The 14,381-nt window shown below is 48.4% G+C and overlaps 1 protein-coding gene across 3 annotated transcripts in view; it reads left to right on the top strand.

The window, feature by feature from the left end:
- CTIF (cap binding complex dependent translation initiation factor) overlaps positions 1 to 14,381 on the top strand; it is a 150,609-nt gene that overhangs the window by 121,985 nt on the left and 14,243 nt on the right. For all 3 annotated transcript variants that reach the window (XM_071580923.1, XM_071580922.1, XM_071580921.1), the window contains one exon: positions 7,208 to 7,363. In XM_071580923.1, coding sequence (XP_071437024.1) covers positions 7,208 to 7,363 — 156 coding nt within the window. The remainder of the gene's footprint in view (positions 1 to 7,207; positions 7,364 to 14,381) is intronic.

Below are 14,381 nucleotides of genomic sequence, written 5' to 3'. Positions count from 1 at the left end.
TGGGAGGACTCTTGGTGTCTCCCAACATCCAAGGTTAGCCCATTCATAAAGGCAAAGAGCACATCACTGCCTCAAGGTTCCCACAGCACTAGGACTTAAATGAATAAAACTAATATAACAAGAGTCCTCTGACATGCTATGGAGGAGCAAGGCTGCTGAGTGGGAGTTGCCTTCTCTGGGCAAGTCAGCCATGGAGTGTCTGCAGGGCTGGGTCAAATGGTTGCCCCAGCTGCTCTGATGACAACCCAACAAGGAAATTAATTTGCATTTCTTTGTGGTCTCTTGTCTCCCCTCCTCTCCCTCTCCACAGGACTGAGAGATTGGCTTCTGATTCTCAGACACATCATTAATTCCCTGTCTGTGTGTCCTGCAGATGACAGATCTGTCCGTGTGCCTCTGGTCGCTGTAAGATCTAGCAGAGGCTGGTAATGATGTTTTGCTGTGTCTGGGTTCGTGTGAAAACAAGTCTTTAAAGTGTTGATAAACTGCTGTTATCCTGCTGAGCTGACACCCTGGCATGTGTTTGGGAATCCAGAAAGGTGTGAGATAGGAAGGGTAGCAATAAAAACTAGGTGACAAGGAAGACAATTCCATCACCTGGGTAGCACTGGAGGAGGCACTGGCAAACACCCAGGGGCAAAATGGTGTTGGCTACTGGTGGTGTGCAGACCATGCTACTGAATTTGCCCTCCTGGTCCTCTCAGAGCTTCCACCCAGACAGTGCTCCAAGCCCTCTAACAACTGCCAGGTTAACAGCAATGCTTTTGTTTGCACACCCATCATTACGTTCCCACTAGGATGACTTAAACCTCAGATAAATCAATAATTAACTGCTGACACCTCCGAAGCCCCCAAGGACCTACAGACATCACTAGCTCAAGCCATGGGACACCCACGTTGGGTGGGTAATTGTTGCTGATCCCAGATTTGGAGCCAGATATGGAGAGGTGATGGGGAGACCAGGGGGCAGGAGGTTCAAGTAACCACTCAACTTGGTCACCTCAGGGTGTTTGTACAGGAAGACACAGGAACTACCCACAGCTCCTGTTGGCTCTGATCATCAGCTGCCTCAGTTACCCAGACTTAGAAATTTAAAATTCATTATGTTCCAAATCATGGGAGTTTGCCCCGCCTCTCCTTTAGAAGAACAGGAGTTTTCTGACCTTACTTTCCCCTCTCTGCCCACATCATTTTGAGAGGAAACAGCACTCTTTGTGTCTGCCTGATGGCTGCAGGATCTTTGGTGAGTTGTTCTTGTTGAACTGGAAGATTTCCACATCACTGGAAGTGTCCAAGGCCAGACTGGACAGGGCTTAGACTAACCTGGTCTAGTGAAAGGTGTCTCTGTCCATAGCAGATGATTGGAACAAGATGAGCGTTAAGGTCCCTTCCAACCCAAACATTCTGTGATTCTCTGAATTAGTCAGTGACCCCTAATGCAAGTTATAAGTCATCTGGTAATCAGCTGATGTGTGGTAATTGTCCATTGGGGTGGTGGTCACAGTCCTGGTAACCTGGACCTTCACTGTGCAATACATTTTGGAGACCTCTCTGATTAAAATGATTTATGACCTGTGGCCATCATGAATTCAGGTCCACACTGAAGCCCACCGGTAGGATTTCCTGCTGTTCCAAAACATCCAAAGCACCTTGAGAAGAAGTCAGTGCACATTCATATGGTGCCAATCCAGCTTAAAGGAAACAACGTGATGAAAGTCTGTGGGAGTGAAATGCCTCATGGCTGGGTGAAGCCAGGACCTTTGCAAGGCTGGGCACAGGGTGTCATCTGTAATTTAAAGGCTTTATCTGCTTTAAATGTCAATAGCTCCTTTCTTGGAGTCATAATAATTGCCATGATTTGCATGTCTCAGTCACACGCCCCAGAGCACTTTGCAAAGGAAGATGAGTAAATCATTCCCGTTTGCTGGATGGGAAATCAGGGTACAGAGGTGATGGGAGCCCACACAGGTCTGGAAATAAACCTCACCCTCCTGTGCTGATGTTTTCCAGGTCCTGCATGGAAGCTGTTGGCTCAAAGCAGGGTTTCTATCATCATCTTACTCTGCTTTATCTTGTCTGTGTGCTGGCAGCTTGGGCAGGAATAGTGTGGTGGGATCTCAGTGTGGCTCTGTCCTTGGGTCAGACAGGGGGTCCTTGGGTCAGACAGGAGGTCCTGGGGTGTTGCTGCAGGAGGTTGTAGGAAGAGCAGAGCCCACGGAAGAGCTGATGGTCCCATCATCTCCAGCAAAGAAGTTTGTGTGATGGTGTCTGTGGAGTGAGATACTCCTCATGAAGTTGTGAGTGGTATAGAGAAGCTCAGTGAGACCCAAACCATCCATGGACAGAGGTGTTTGATCACCCCTTGTGCTGTCACAGGTTTCTCCAGCACCTTCTTCTGAACACCAGTGGTACAAACAACTCACTTCATTGGGTTATTCTCCTTAGAAAACAAAGCTACACTCCAGAACCTCCTCCCAAGCCAGGACCTAAATACAAGCAACTCAAATTATAAGCAAGGAAAATATGATTTATTGGGTCCTTTCAAGGAAGCTCTGGAGAGCGAGCAGGTGGAGGGTGTACTTCTCCAGGACAGCAACAAAGGACAGAGGCTGTCCTGCATCTACCCACCAGTTCCCTCCTCCAACACTTTGATCTGTCTCAGGCGCTTTCCAAAGAGCCATTTAGGGCTTCAGCCTTTTGCAGCACATTGCCAGTAAGATCAAATATTTAGCACAACCTCTCTCAACTTTTTATATAGCTCCTAACACAGATATCTAAGCATTATATATTTCTTTTTGTGCAGTATTTCTGACTCAGTATTTCCTGCCTCCTTGACAATGACTGAGTAAACAGCAGAGCTGCCAGAGGAAGAGTCCTGTGTTTACAGAGCAACAAGCCCAAATGTGTCTTTTTTTTTTCTGTCAGAAGGTGGTGATGCTTAAATTAACCCTCATTTTTATCCTACACTAAACTTTTGCCCTCAATTGCTGCTGACAGAGTCAGCCATGAGTCGGTGGGCCCAGATCTGGGCAAAAGTTATTTGGAACTCGTCTTAAAAAAGGTGTGGCAAACTCCCAAGGGATGAATTTTCAGCTGCAGCTGTCTGGTCCGGAGTGAGGGCTTAGATCTGATGGCAAAATGCTGCTTCTCATCCCACTTGACTCTACTGCCCACCAAAAATGTTAAGAGGATGGATTTGTCTCCTCTCCTATGGAGTGGCCATTCCTCTTGGCTCTTCTAGCTTGGTCCTAGGCTTGGAGAGGTCTCAGGAGCCGGGAAAGAATAGTGTTCCCTGACCCGCATCTACACAGGGAAGAGGAGTGGGCTTTCACTTGGATGCAGGACCAGAGACTTCCAAGATAAAGGCATTTTGAATTTTCATTTCTGGCAGGAACTTCAGCCAGGCTTACAGAGGGTCCTGCAGAGGATGTCAGAAGATGGTCTGAGCTGTGGGCCATCTCTGTGATGTGTGATTACAGGCAGCCCTGACCTACTCATCACATGTGGTGAGGCCCAACACAATTAACATGCTTAGCCTGCAGGTTTATGCCCCATACTTGTCCTGTATGAGACCTTTTTAAGAGGTCCACTTGCCATCCTCCCACTTGCCACATGGTTTCCCAGTGAATTCTTCTCCCAAACCAGGCAGAGAAGGGTGATCAACCCTGCTACCTGGTATAAATACATTTTATTTTAAACTATAGGCACTGAAGGAAGGTCATCCAGTAAACACACCCAGATTATCTACAGGCCAGAGCACCCCCAAATTAGTAATACAATTCCTGTTTAAAAATACAGCCAAACTGATGAAAGATAATTTGCTTGCTGCCCTGACATCACCACCTAAGCATGGGGCAAACCAATCCACAGGTTATTTTTATGTAATTCCGTGAGGTATTTCCAGAGCAAATAAAGTTCACTGGGCAGGGCAATGACCCAGCCCTCTGGTTTCAGAACTTTTCAGCCCCCTCAAGGCTTGTCACCAGTCTGTGAAGGTCTGTGGGTCAGAGCACGGCTCCATCAGATGTGCCCCAGGCAACAGGACATGAGGTTTGTTCTCTGCTGAGCCACTCTTCGCTGCTGGCCAGCTCCTCACCTTTCCCCTGTGGTTGCCCTGGCTCATCCCTCCTTGTTGCACACCCTTTGGGGAAGCAGCTGAATTGCTCTCCATGTTCTCTAGGTCCTGCTGGGAGCTTGGCTGACCTCCAGCTGGGTGAATTGCACATGTAATTCCATGGGGCAAGCAACCTAGATGGTCTCCTCAAAAATGGACACCCCAAGGGAGGTGGAACACTCTTGCATAGGTGGCATTTAGGTTGGCTTGCCCATCTGTGTGTGCTGTGGTACTGGTCAAACCTCCTGTCTGAAAGTCAGATTTAAGGATAGAGCTCCCCAGAGCACTGTCCTTGTGTGCTCCTACCAGATCTGAAGCAGATGAGTATGTCAGGACATACCAGGATAGCCCTGGCACTGCAAGTCCTGCTATCATGGAGGTTCCTGCTATGCCCAACTCTGGTCTCTAGGCAGGAATGGTCTAAAAAACCTAATTCCTACCTCTGGCAAGGTACTTTCCCTACTTTGACAGAGGAGTCAGTACCACCCCCTCCTTTTGCAGAGTACATACATATCATCTCCTTTTGCAAAATTTGGCCCAACCTGAGTCTACAGATGGAGTAAAACTATTCCCACCGCAGCATCACATTCTGGGTGAAAACTATTGCAGTGACTTTTGCATCCATCTCACATTCCATCCCCCTCTCCCATCTTCACAGGGGTCCATCAAAGTCTGCACAAGCTTTTTTGTGCCTGGAGGAGCAGGGAAACCCCAGTCCTTTTATTTTACAAGGGTCTTCTTCAGCTGCAGAGTTGGGGGCAGTGTTCATTTATTTCTCTGCTGGGTGGCATCACCCACAGGCTGCCACAGGATATAAAAAAGAGGATGATGTGTGGAGATAACCCTTCTTCCCCAGCTCCCATCCCAGGCCTGATAAGTTTGGTTTCATTTACTGGTTGTTTTATGGAATTTTTTAGGGGGTTGGCTGATTTGATTGTTTGGAATTTTTTACAGAAAATACTTTTTTAAGGGACAATGTTGCACATTCTTGCAGGGTTGCAGAGCAGGGCACTATGTTTGAAGCAGAAACGGGAAGAGGGGGAATTTCCTGCAACGGTTTTCATTTTTTCCCAATAATCTGGGACCACAGAGCCCGTGCAGTTATCCCAAGATGCTAGGAATTTCCTAGCATGCCCCAACGATCCCAAAATACAGTGCAGCTCCCCACGTACATCAGTGTGGACCTTCCCAGGCAGGGCAAGGAGTGTTGAGGGACAGGATGGGTTGGGGGCTGGAACTGGGTTGGGTGCTGTGTGAGATGTAGGACAGTGCCAGGGGATGGAGAGATCTCAGGGCATCAAGGAAATGCTCCAGGGTTCAAAGGGAGCGATTTTTGTCCACTTTATGGATGGATGAGGCACATGAGGGGCGTGGGATGCTCTCACTTGTTTTTTTTAATTTCTCGGTATTCAGGACATCATTTCTCTTTGACTTTTTTTGCATTAAAATTCAAGTGAAAACTCCAAAACGAGTAATTTGGTAACTCTGGGGTGATAAACGGAGCTGGCAAATAACTCCTCCATCACTGCACAGGGACATACTGGATAATGAAAGGATGAACTCTGCAAACGCCCCCAGAGAGTCTGGGAAGACCCAACAGGATTTGGCTGCAGGTTGACTTTGGAGTCACAGACACAGTTGGGCAACTGATTTATGGAAATGGGTGTAGAGAGGAGTTAGTCATCACTGTTTGGTTAATAAGTGCTTTGGTTATTTTACAAGTCTTTTTCCTGCATATGCAAATACATATTTTATTTTTCCTTTTGTAATGAAAAATAAATAGCTCCTGCCTTGGATTTTCTGTGCATGCAGTTGTGTCATGAAAATAATCATTGAGCTTTTGCCTGGCTTGCTTTAGTGGCTGCTTCACTTACCTTTGTTCTAAAAGAAAGATCTCCTGTGTCTTGTCCAGGGCATGAGGGCAGACTTTGGTGTGGTGGCTTTTGTAAGTCCCTGGCTTTGCAGAGAGCAGCTGCAGGTCGGACCACTTGCAGCAGCAAAGTGCTTTGTCTCAGGCAGGAGGAACAAACTGAGATGAAAGAGGTAGAGGGTAATTTATTTAGTTGCTGGATTTCAAATGTTGTGCAACCCTCACTGGAACACAGAGTGTAGAGAATGAGCTTGTCCTCTGCTTTAATATTCCCCTGCTTAGTGTCTACTAAGTTTTAGTACTGAGGAAGGGTCACTATGGAGACAGACAAACAAAGTCGCGTGGGATGTCATGCAAGAAGCTCTGCAGCATCACTTTGAGCCCAGGGAAACCTTCTTGACTCTGAACATGATGCACTCCCTTGTGCCATTCTCAGGAAAGGTTTTTATTTGCTTTTCTGTGTTGTCCCTTGTTCTCTGCCGCACACTTCCAACACAAATATCCCTTTTCATATCCTGCCTTTGGACAAACCCCTATTTTTCCCCCAGCTAGAAGACTGATGGGAAGGCAGCTATCTCCCTGCATGCTTCCTCCTGATGTTGATCCATAAATCACGTCACTGGGATAATCCTTAGTCATAGCAACCATCAGCTCAGGAGCAGGGTGACCTTTTAATGCCAAGCCCAGGCTGCCCTGATCTTCTTCTTGGGCAAGGAGCCAGTCTCTGCCATTATTTTGTGAGACACCAGCAAGCAGCCAGACCATTAGGATGCTCCTGGCCAGACACTGAGTCTGCTGAAGATACTGGAATGAATGGGCTGGGTAGGTCCGCTTGGACCACCAAGCCCAGCATGGCCACCACCATTTCCCCTGCATTTTATTTAATGCTGTTGTTGTGCATATGAGAAAGAGTCCCTGTGTCTGTCCAAGAGGGACAGTAGGGCACAGGGGACATGGTCTCTAGTGCAAGCTGTGACAGTTATTGCAGGAGCTGGTGATATTTCTACAGTACCTGCCTTCTGGAGGCTTTGCTGTGTTGAAACTCCAGTCACTCCATGTGCATTGAGTAATCTCCCCACTGTTACCAAAGAGTCAGTCTGTCTGTCTTCCTCCCCCCACCCTGAGTTTCAATTTCCTCCTAATTCTCTCTCTAGACAGCTGTTGCCTCTCCCGTGGTGATGTGGTTTTGTTGATGCAGCCTCTTGTCTCTGTCCCTCTTGCAGAAGGATTTCACTATGCGGGAGGAGTTGCAGCAGCGGGACGTGGAGCGCTGGCTGGGGTTCATCACCTTCCTCTGTGAAGTCTTTGGGACCATGAGGAGCAGCACTGGAGAGCCCTTTCGAGTCCTTGTCTGCCCCATCTATACCTGCCTCAGGGAGGTAAATGCCTTCAGTTTGTCCTTCTCTGCCACTGGGCCAAGCTGTTGCACTGCAGTGTGGAGATGCCTGTGGTTCGTAGATGACAGTGGGAATTGCCCCTGGATCCCTGGAATTGTTCGAAACTGGTTTGGACAGGGCTTGGAGCAACCTGGTCTTGGGGGAAGTGTCCCTGCCCATGGCAGGGCGTTGGATCGAGATGGTCCTTAAAATCCCATTCAACCCAAAACATTCCAGAATCCTGTGTTTGCTTTATGATTCCTGGAGATTTGCTTTGCCAGTGTCAACACTTCTCACCTCAAAAGTACCTGTGTCTTCAGGGATGCTTGGGTCTTCCTGCATATTTTATTTCTGCTCATTAAAGCACAATAATTAAAGCAGATGCTCCCTTTGACCAGGGGTTTGCAAAGACCAGCAGTTGGGATGTCAAACCCAGTGTTTGAGTTTGCACATGCCAATGTTGTACAAATCCTTACCTAAGCAGCTTAAAAAACTTCCTGAAGCAGGTGAAGCCACCTGAATAGATGAGGCAGACTGAGGGAGGAAAGAGGGAGAGAAATGAAGTCCACTATGCCTTTAGTCCCCACCTAGAACAGCAGAAACTCAGCCCTGTCACCAGCACTGGGGCCATTTCATAACCTGAGCTCCTGATCAGCTCACAGCTCACATCAGACCAGGAGCTCCTCATGGCTCAGGGTGGTGACAGAAACTTCAGTGAGTACATGCAGGAGAGAACTTGAGTGTTGATGTTCAGTAGAGGAAGAGAGGACTTCCCCCCATCCTGTTCTAAAGATGGTTTTGTCTCCTGCTGCTGCCTGTAGAAGACTTTCTCAGAAAAATCTGCCTCGTTCCCCAGGGTTGGAGCTGTGAATCTCAAATTGTCAATGGTGCTTCTGTCAGGCCATAAATAACTTGCTGTAAAATAAGTTCTCCACTAGACCTCAGGCAAGGGGAGGATAAAGAAAGTGCTGGTGATGACTTTTTTACGTGCATGGGAAGTTTTCTTTGAATGCAAACACATCATAAACGTTTTGTCTTGGTGGTAATCTTGTGGGTAGGGTTCACAGATGGTGACTGTAGCTGTGAGAAGGAGCACAGGCATTGTGATGAGACACACATACCCAGAGGAGGAGGTGGGACAGGGACACTAAAAATAGCCAAGCTTCCCCAAAATCTCTACCCACAGAGCTATGTGTCACCTTATGGGGAAGATCCTGACGTCTAGCAAAGTCCTCGTTTCCCTCTGCTTCCCATCAGAACTATGACACAACCCAGCCCTGATTCTGCCAGCATTTTTCCCTGCCCACTCCTGTCTGCCATTGCCATGCTGTCACAGTCCTTCTTGTCACCTTTCTGCTATGTGGGGACATGGTGGTGATCTAGGGCTGCACAGAGGGATATGAATTTCATGTATCAGGGCTATTTTTTTTTACTACATAGCAGTTCCATAAAAAGACTTTACTAATTATGTCCAGATGCCTTGCATAAATTTGCACTTAAAAATATGTCTCTGTTCCTCGGCAGGACAGGTCTGTCCCTACAGTGTGGTTTTGTCAGAAGATGAATTTACTAGATGACCTTTAATAACGAGATGATCTTTATGGTCCTTTCCAACCCAAGCCACTCCATGATTCTCTGAAGACTGTTAGCTTAGCTGACACGGGTGAACCTGACTCTTCTAGCTCTCCTGCCCCAAAATGGTAGATCAGTGACTGCTCACTCTGCAGTGCTCTGACCTTGTCTCATGCCATTCCTCTTCCATGGCTCTGGAATGGGTTTTCATCTTGCTGCTGTTTTTTGACACTGTCAGCTAATCCTGGTGTACAGGGCCAGCCCAGGGGAATAGGATCACCTGTTTATCAGCAGTGATAAATACCAGGCTCTGAGATGGTGGCCAGAACCACAGCCAGAGTAGGTGCAGTCAAGGGGTGGTGGTGGCCCCTTCCAGCTGCACCCAGGAGAGGACAGGGACATTTTCACAGTCTGGCCCTGGAGATTGCTGCATAAGAATGTGGAAAGTCCCTAACAGTGCAGAGTGGTCATCCCTTGGTGAACTCCATGAACCACTAGTGGGAGGTGGTGTCCCAAGGTAGGAGGGGTTGTCATCATGGCCTGTAAGATTTGGGACCTCCACATACTTCAAGACAGGTTCACAAGGTGTAGTAGCACTCATCATGGGTATTTTCCCTTCTCCTGGTCAGCACATACATCGCCATGCACAGTCTCAGCCACTCATCCTTAACTCCTTCCCCCCAGGACACCCCCCATCAAACCTGCTCTGTGCTGCCCACAATCCTGCATAGCTCCCTCTGCCTTCGTCCACCCATCCTTTGACCATAAATCATTAGCAGAGGAAAGATAACACCATTCCTTCTGCCTGTCCTGCCTGTCCTTTCAGCTCCTCTTGCTTTTTCGTTTCTCTTTTTTTTTTCCCTTTTCTTTTATGGCTCCGGCAGACTCAGCCAAAGGTCAGTGAGGGAGCAAGGAAGAGGAAGGGAAAAGTTGCCTAATGACTGAGGCAGGGACTGAGGCAGGAATGTCTCTTCCCTTCTCCTTGCAAAGCTTCCTCTGGCCAGCTCCTTTCCTTTCCCTCCAAGAATAAAAGTTCATTAACACCATCGTTAGCTGGGTGGGAGGGAGTGAGGGTAGCATTGAGAACATCCTTGCTGGGTGAGGAGGAGCTGGGGACATGACTGGGGTGTTGGGTGACAACACCAATGCTATTTATTGAGCAGTGTGGATAGGTTGGTTTTGTGGGCTGAAAAAAAAATCAAAAGAGTTTATTAGGGGTGAGTCTGGAGTGATAAATGCAGGGTTTGCTGCTTAATGGAACCAAGGCTCATCACTATCCTCAGGGGAGCAGGCAGACCACTGTATTTGATGTCAAACACAGGAGTGGGTGTTTAATGACAGCAAAGGAAATTTGGGTCAGAACTGCCACCTCTCCCAGGCAGTGTTTTGGGAGCCAAAGAATTTGCTGTGCCACTTGATACAAACATGGTCCACACCAAGCCCCCATCCCAATTCATCCTCCTCTGCACCCATCACTTGAACTGCCTGCTGGAAAATAAGGTGGGGGGTGAAGGAAGGGTCTGCTGCCACATCCAACACTGTGACTGTATCTCCTGGCAGCTGAATCCCCAAAAAGTTTAATTTCCAGAGCTATTCTGAGGGTTTGGAATGAGGTTTCTACAGCTGGAGAGTGTCTTCACAATAAGGTCTGGTGGGGTCAGCATTGGGATTTTAGGCAAAGAGGTGGTTTGCCAAGGGAAGGAAAAGGTGGGTGCAGCTTTCATTAAAATGATTTCATGGAGCACAGAGAGTTTGAGTGATGGTTTGGAGCAAAACATGTTTTTATGCTTGGAACAGTCCATATTTTAGGTTGGAAAAGGGAAATGGATCCCCAAGATCAGCCCAGAGATCGCAGCTGAAGATGGTTGTGGAAAGGGGAAAAGCCCTTTGCAGATGAGAGCAAGAAGACTGCTGCACCCATTGAATCTGGGAAGCCTGTGAAAAGGATAACAAAGCAGAGATGTTAAATAGAAATAAAAGAGCTTTCCTCCTATTCTCTGCTCGGAGCTGGAAGAGGGCATTGTTCCTGGGATAAAGGCATTCCCAGGGATGGTAGTGCTGCAGCCAGGGCACTGTGGACCTGGCCCTTGTCTGCTTGCAGGCCTGGATCTTCTCACCTGGGACCAGTGGTGGCATCTTCCAGGATGACATTCCTCCATGGGTCCTCTATCTGTCAGGATGGTGACAGCTGCAGCAATTTTAGGAAGCTGTCTTGGCTCCCGTGCATGATGGTCTCAGCAAGAGGGAGTTCCACTGTCTCCTCCCAGCCCTATAGCCCTCTTTACTCTGGCCTCACTTTATTTCACAAAGCCACCCTAAATTTGTCCCTCTACATCTCATTCTGCCCTTCCAGGATGGTGAGAAATGAACATGCTGATATCCTTGCTACCACAAAGCCTCTGCCCCATGTCCAAACACCAAGGACCACGTTCAGCCCTGCCCTAACAATGCTTTACATTGCATGTTCCCCAAAACCAGGAGAACAACCAGGGAAATGTCATGGGAATCCAGAATATGAGGGTTGAAAATGTGGAAGAGCTGGGAGAAAAGTCTGGAATGTGGAGCAAGTGTGGCATGGTGATGTGTGGGTTGATGTGGACCTTCAGAGCTGTGACAGACTTTGTTTCTTGCAGTCTGGCTATAATTCTTCTTTTCTGTGGCCTTTGACAGAGTCAGCAAAATGTAGAAAATTAGTTAAGACAAGGGAACAGCAAATGTCAGTGGAACCATCAGAGCCCTGTGTGTGGGGCAAGAAGTGCCCCATGGCTACTGAAGATGTAGAGATAATAAATAATGCTACTTGCCATCTATTGTTCACTGATTGTCACCACTTTTGCCTTCCCTAGCTCTTTCCTAAGCACTGTTGGAGCTGGCTGTTCTTCATCCAGCTCTGTGCTGCCATGACTGTCTGTGTGTCAGCGGGGGGAGCACAGGCCACCCCAGCTCAGTGACCTCCCTGATTCATCCCTCAGTGCTGCTGGGGAGTTGGAGAATTAGCACTGGATCCTGAGGGACCCAGCCCAGTTCTTGGTGACCACTGAGGTCTGCAGGGAAGGAGGGGTCGTAGCCAGTGTGGAGCCATGACTGTGCTCTGTAGAAGCCAGGACAAATGAATGGTCTTGGGATGTTTGGCTCCTCCTGTGTCTCAGTCTCATCCTCAGTGGATGTTGTTGAAACACCAACACCGGAGGTGCCTCTGGGGGTGGGAGCTGCCACCTTCCTGCCAGCCCCCTGCCAGGAGCAACCACTTCCAGCCAAGATGGTTGGTGCTGAGTACTGCTTTGGATGCATTTGTTTATTTTTATGACACCATTTAGCAGTTAGACCTGGCTTTATAGCCAGGTAACCTGAGCAGTTACCTATGGCAACAGAGTGAGAAGGTGGAAAAACTGGCTTGGGGGCCTTGAGTTCAAGGAGATGCCAGATGGTAATGCCACTATGGTCCCCTCAAGGCACCTCACTGGCTGGTGTCTCACACAGGCAGGCAACACAGGGTGGGCTCTGTACCCTCTCAGCCCCCATAATAACCCTATCCCACCCTTACCCATGTCCCTGTGCTCTTGTCCTGCAATGGCCTGATTTGTAGTTGAATATATCAGTTTCCTCTTGATGCTTTCCTCTTACTTCACTGAGGTACCTCTGGAAGGCAGCTCCTTGAGCATGTTCAGTACATCCCGAAATCTCAAAATCCCTAACCCCCAAATCTCCAAACTTCACAAGGCTGTGCTCCTCACCTCATCCAGACCATGGATAAGGATGCTAAATAGGGCAGGTCCCAGGATAATGCCTCAGTATTGCTCATCCCTGGACCTCAGGCAGAGTTGGGTTGAAATCCAGTAGCTACGACCCTCTGAGCCCAGCCATCCAACCCGTTTTTTACCCCCCTGGTGGTCCACCCACTATGTCCTTGCTTAGATATGGGGGAGTTGGATATCAGGAGTGACAGGGAGCAGTCTTGTGGCACCATCCCACTCTCAGGTGCATCAGGCAGGGCTTTTGAGGCAGTTTTGGAGCTAACCCCAGGAAGCAGCTTGTCACAGAAAGATTAATTAAACTGCAGAACTGCTTCGTGTGGCTGCGGGATCAATTCACAGAGGTCCCTCCAGCCTGAGGGGTTTATTGCTGCTGGGGCTGGGTGGGTACCCTGGGTTTATCCCCAGAAGAGTAATGTGGTCAGTGACCTGGCCCAAGACAGATGCTTTTAAGGTCTTACTACCAGCCCTGGGGACTGTGAGGGCAGCTCGCAGGAGCTGTGAATCAGCAGGGATCAGACCCGGCAGGCTGGCAGCAGGCAGGACAGTTGCTTCTCTGCAGGAGTTGTCTCCTACCTCCAGTCTGGTTGGCAGAGACAGTCCCATTTCAGCATCATTTAAAATCTTGGCACACTCCCATCGCTTCCCTGGCTGGGTACATGCTGTTAACTGAAAGCCTCGGGGTGGTGGTGCAGGGAGGATAAATACTCCCAGTCTAATTGCCTTCCCCCCACGTCTGAGTCTGCGGTGCAGCATGTAGATGGGTATCCACTCCCCTCCCTTCTCTTAGTGCCTGTTATCTCCTGAGGCCATGCTGTGTAATTTAGCAAAATATTCTAACACAGTAATTAACGTCTGAACTTCAAGAGGGCACTGCCTTTTCACTGTCTCCTTCAGAGGAAGAGAAAGGAAAACCTTCCTGGCTGCAGTCGGATGAGTGAGGAGGGTGGTGCTGTTTGGAAAAGAAAATTGTATCTTTTAACGTGGGTTGTGTTGAATTTTTTTAATCACTCTCACTTTTTAAAAAGCATCAGCCCTCTGAGTCAAAAAAGGGTCTTTGACAGTATAATGAGATGCTAGGATTTTTAATATTAAGTCTCCTAGTCAGAGAATGAAGCAGAATTTTTGCAATATAAAGTGAGCAAATACAGCAAGGGGGCCAGATCTTGACCCCACTCCACCCATCCACCCAGGTAGCTCCAGGAGGCCATATCTGAACAGAGAGAATAAGTCCTCTATGGAGAAAGGGGACTCATTTCCTCATAGAAGTGCCCTTCTGGTACTCATCCATCTGGTTCTGCAAAAATCAAATGTCCAGTCTCCAGTCCAGTGGGAGTGGGACAGACTGAGAAGTGGTTTGTATGGGGAGAGGATGGAGGGTGGGTGAGGGTTGTGGGCATGGGAGGGAAGGGATTTCAGGGAAGAAGGGCAGAAGGAGGTCAGGGTCATGGGAAGGAAGGAGAAACAAGGAGAGAAACAAGTGGGGAAATGTCATGGGAATCCAGAATATGAGAGCTGAAAATATGGAAGAGCTGGGAGAAAAGTCTGGAGTTTGGAGCAAGTGTAGCACTCTGATGTTGGGTTGATGTGGACCTCCAGAGCTGTGACAGAGTGCAGGAGCAGGGATCTGCAAAAAACAGGGATGAGTGACTGTCTGTAGGGCCATGCTCTGGGCAGGGGTGGATGTCCTGTACCTC

Source organism: Pithys albifrons, chromosome Z (assembly GCF_047495875.1).
Source record: "Pithys albifrons albifrons isolate INPA30051 chromosome Z, PitAlb_v1, whole genome shotgun sequence".
NCBI lineage: Eukaryota > Metazoa > Chordata > Aves > Passeriformes > Thamnophilidae > Pithys > Pithys albifrons.
Note: the sequence above shows the minus strand (reverse complement) of the source record. Positions and strands in the feature narration are given on the sequence as shown.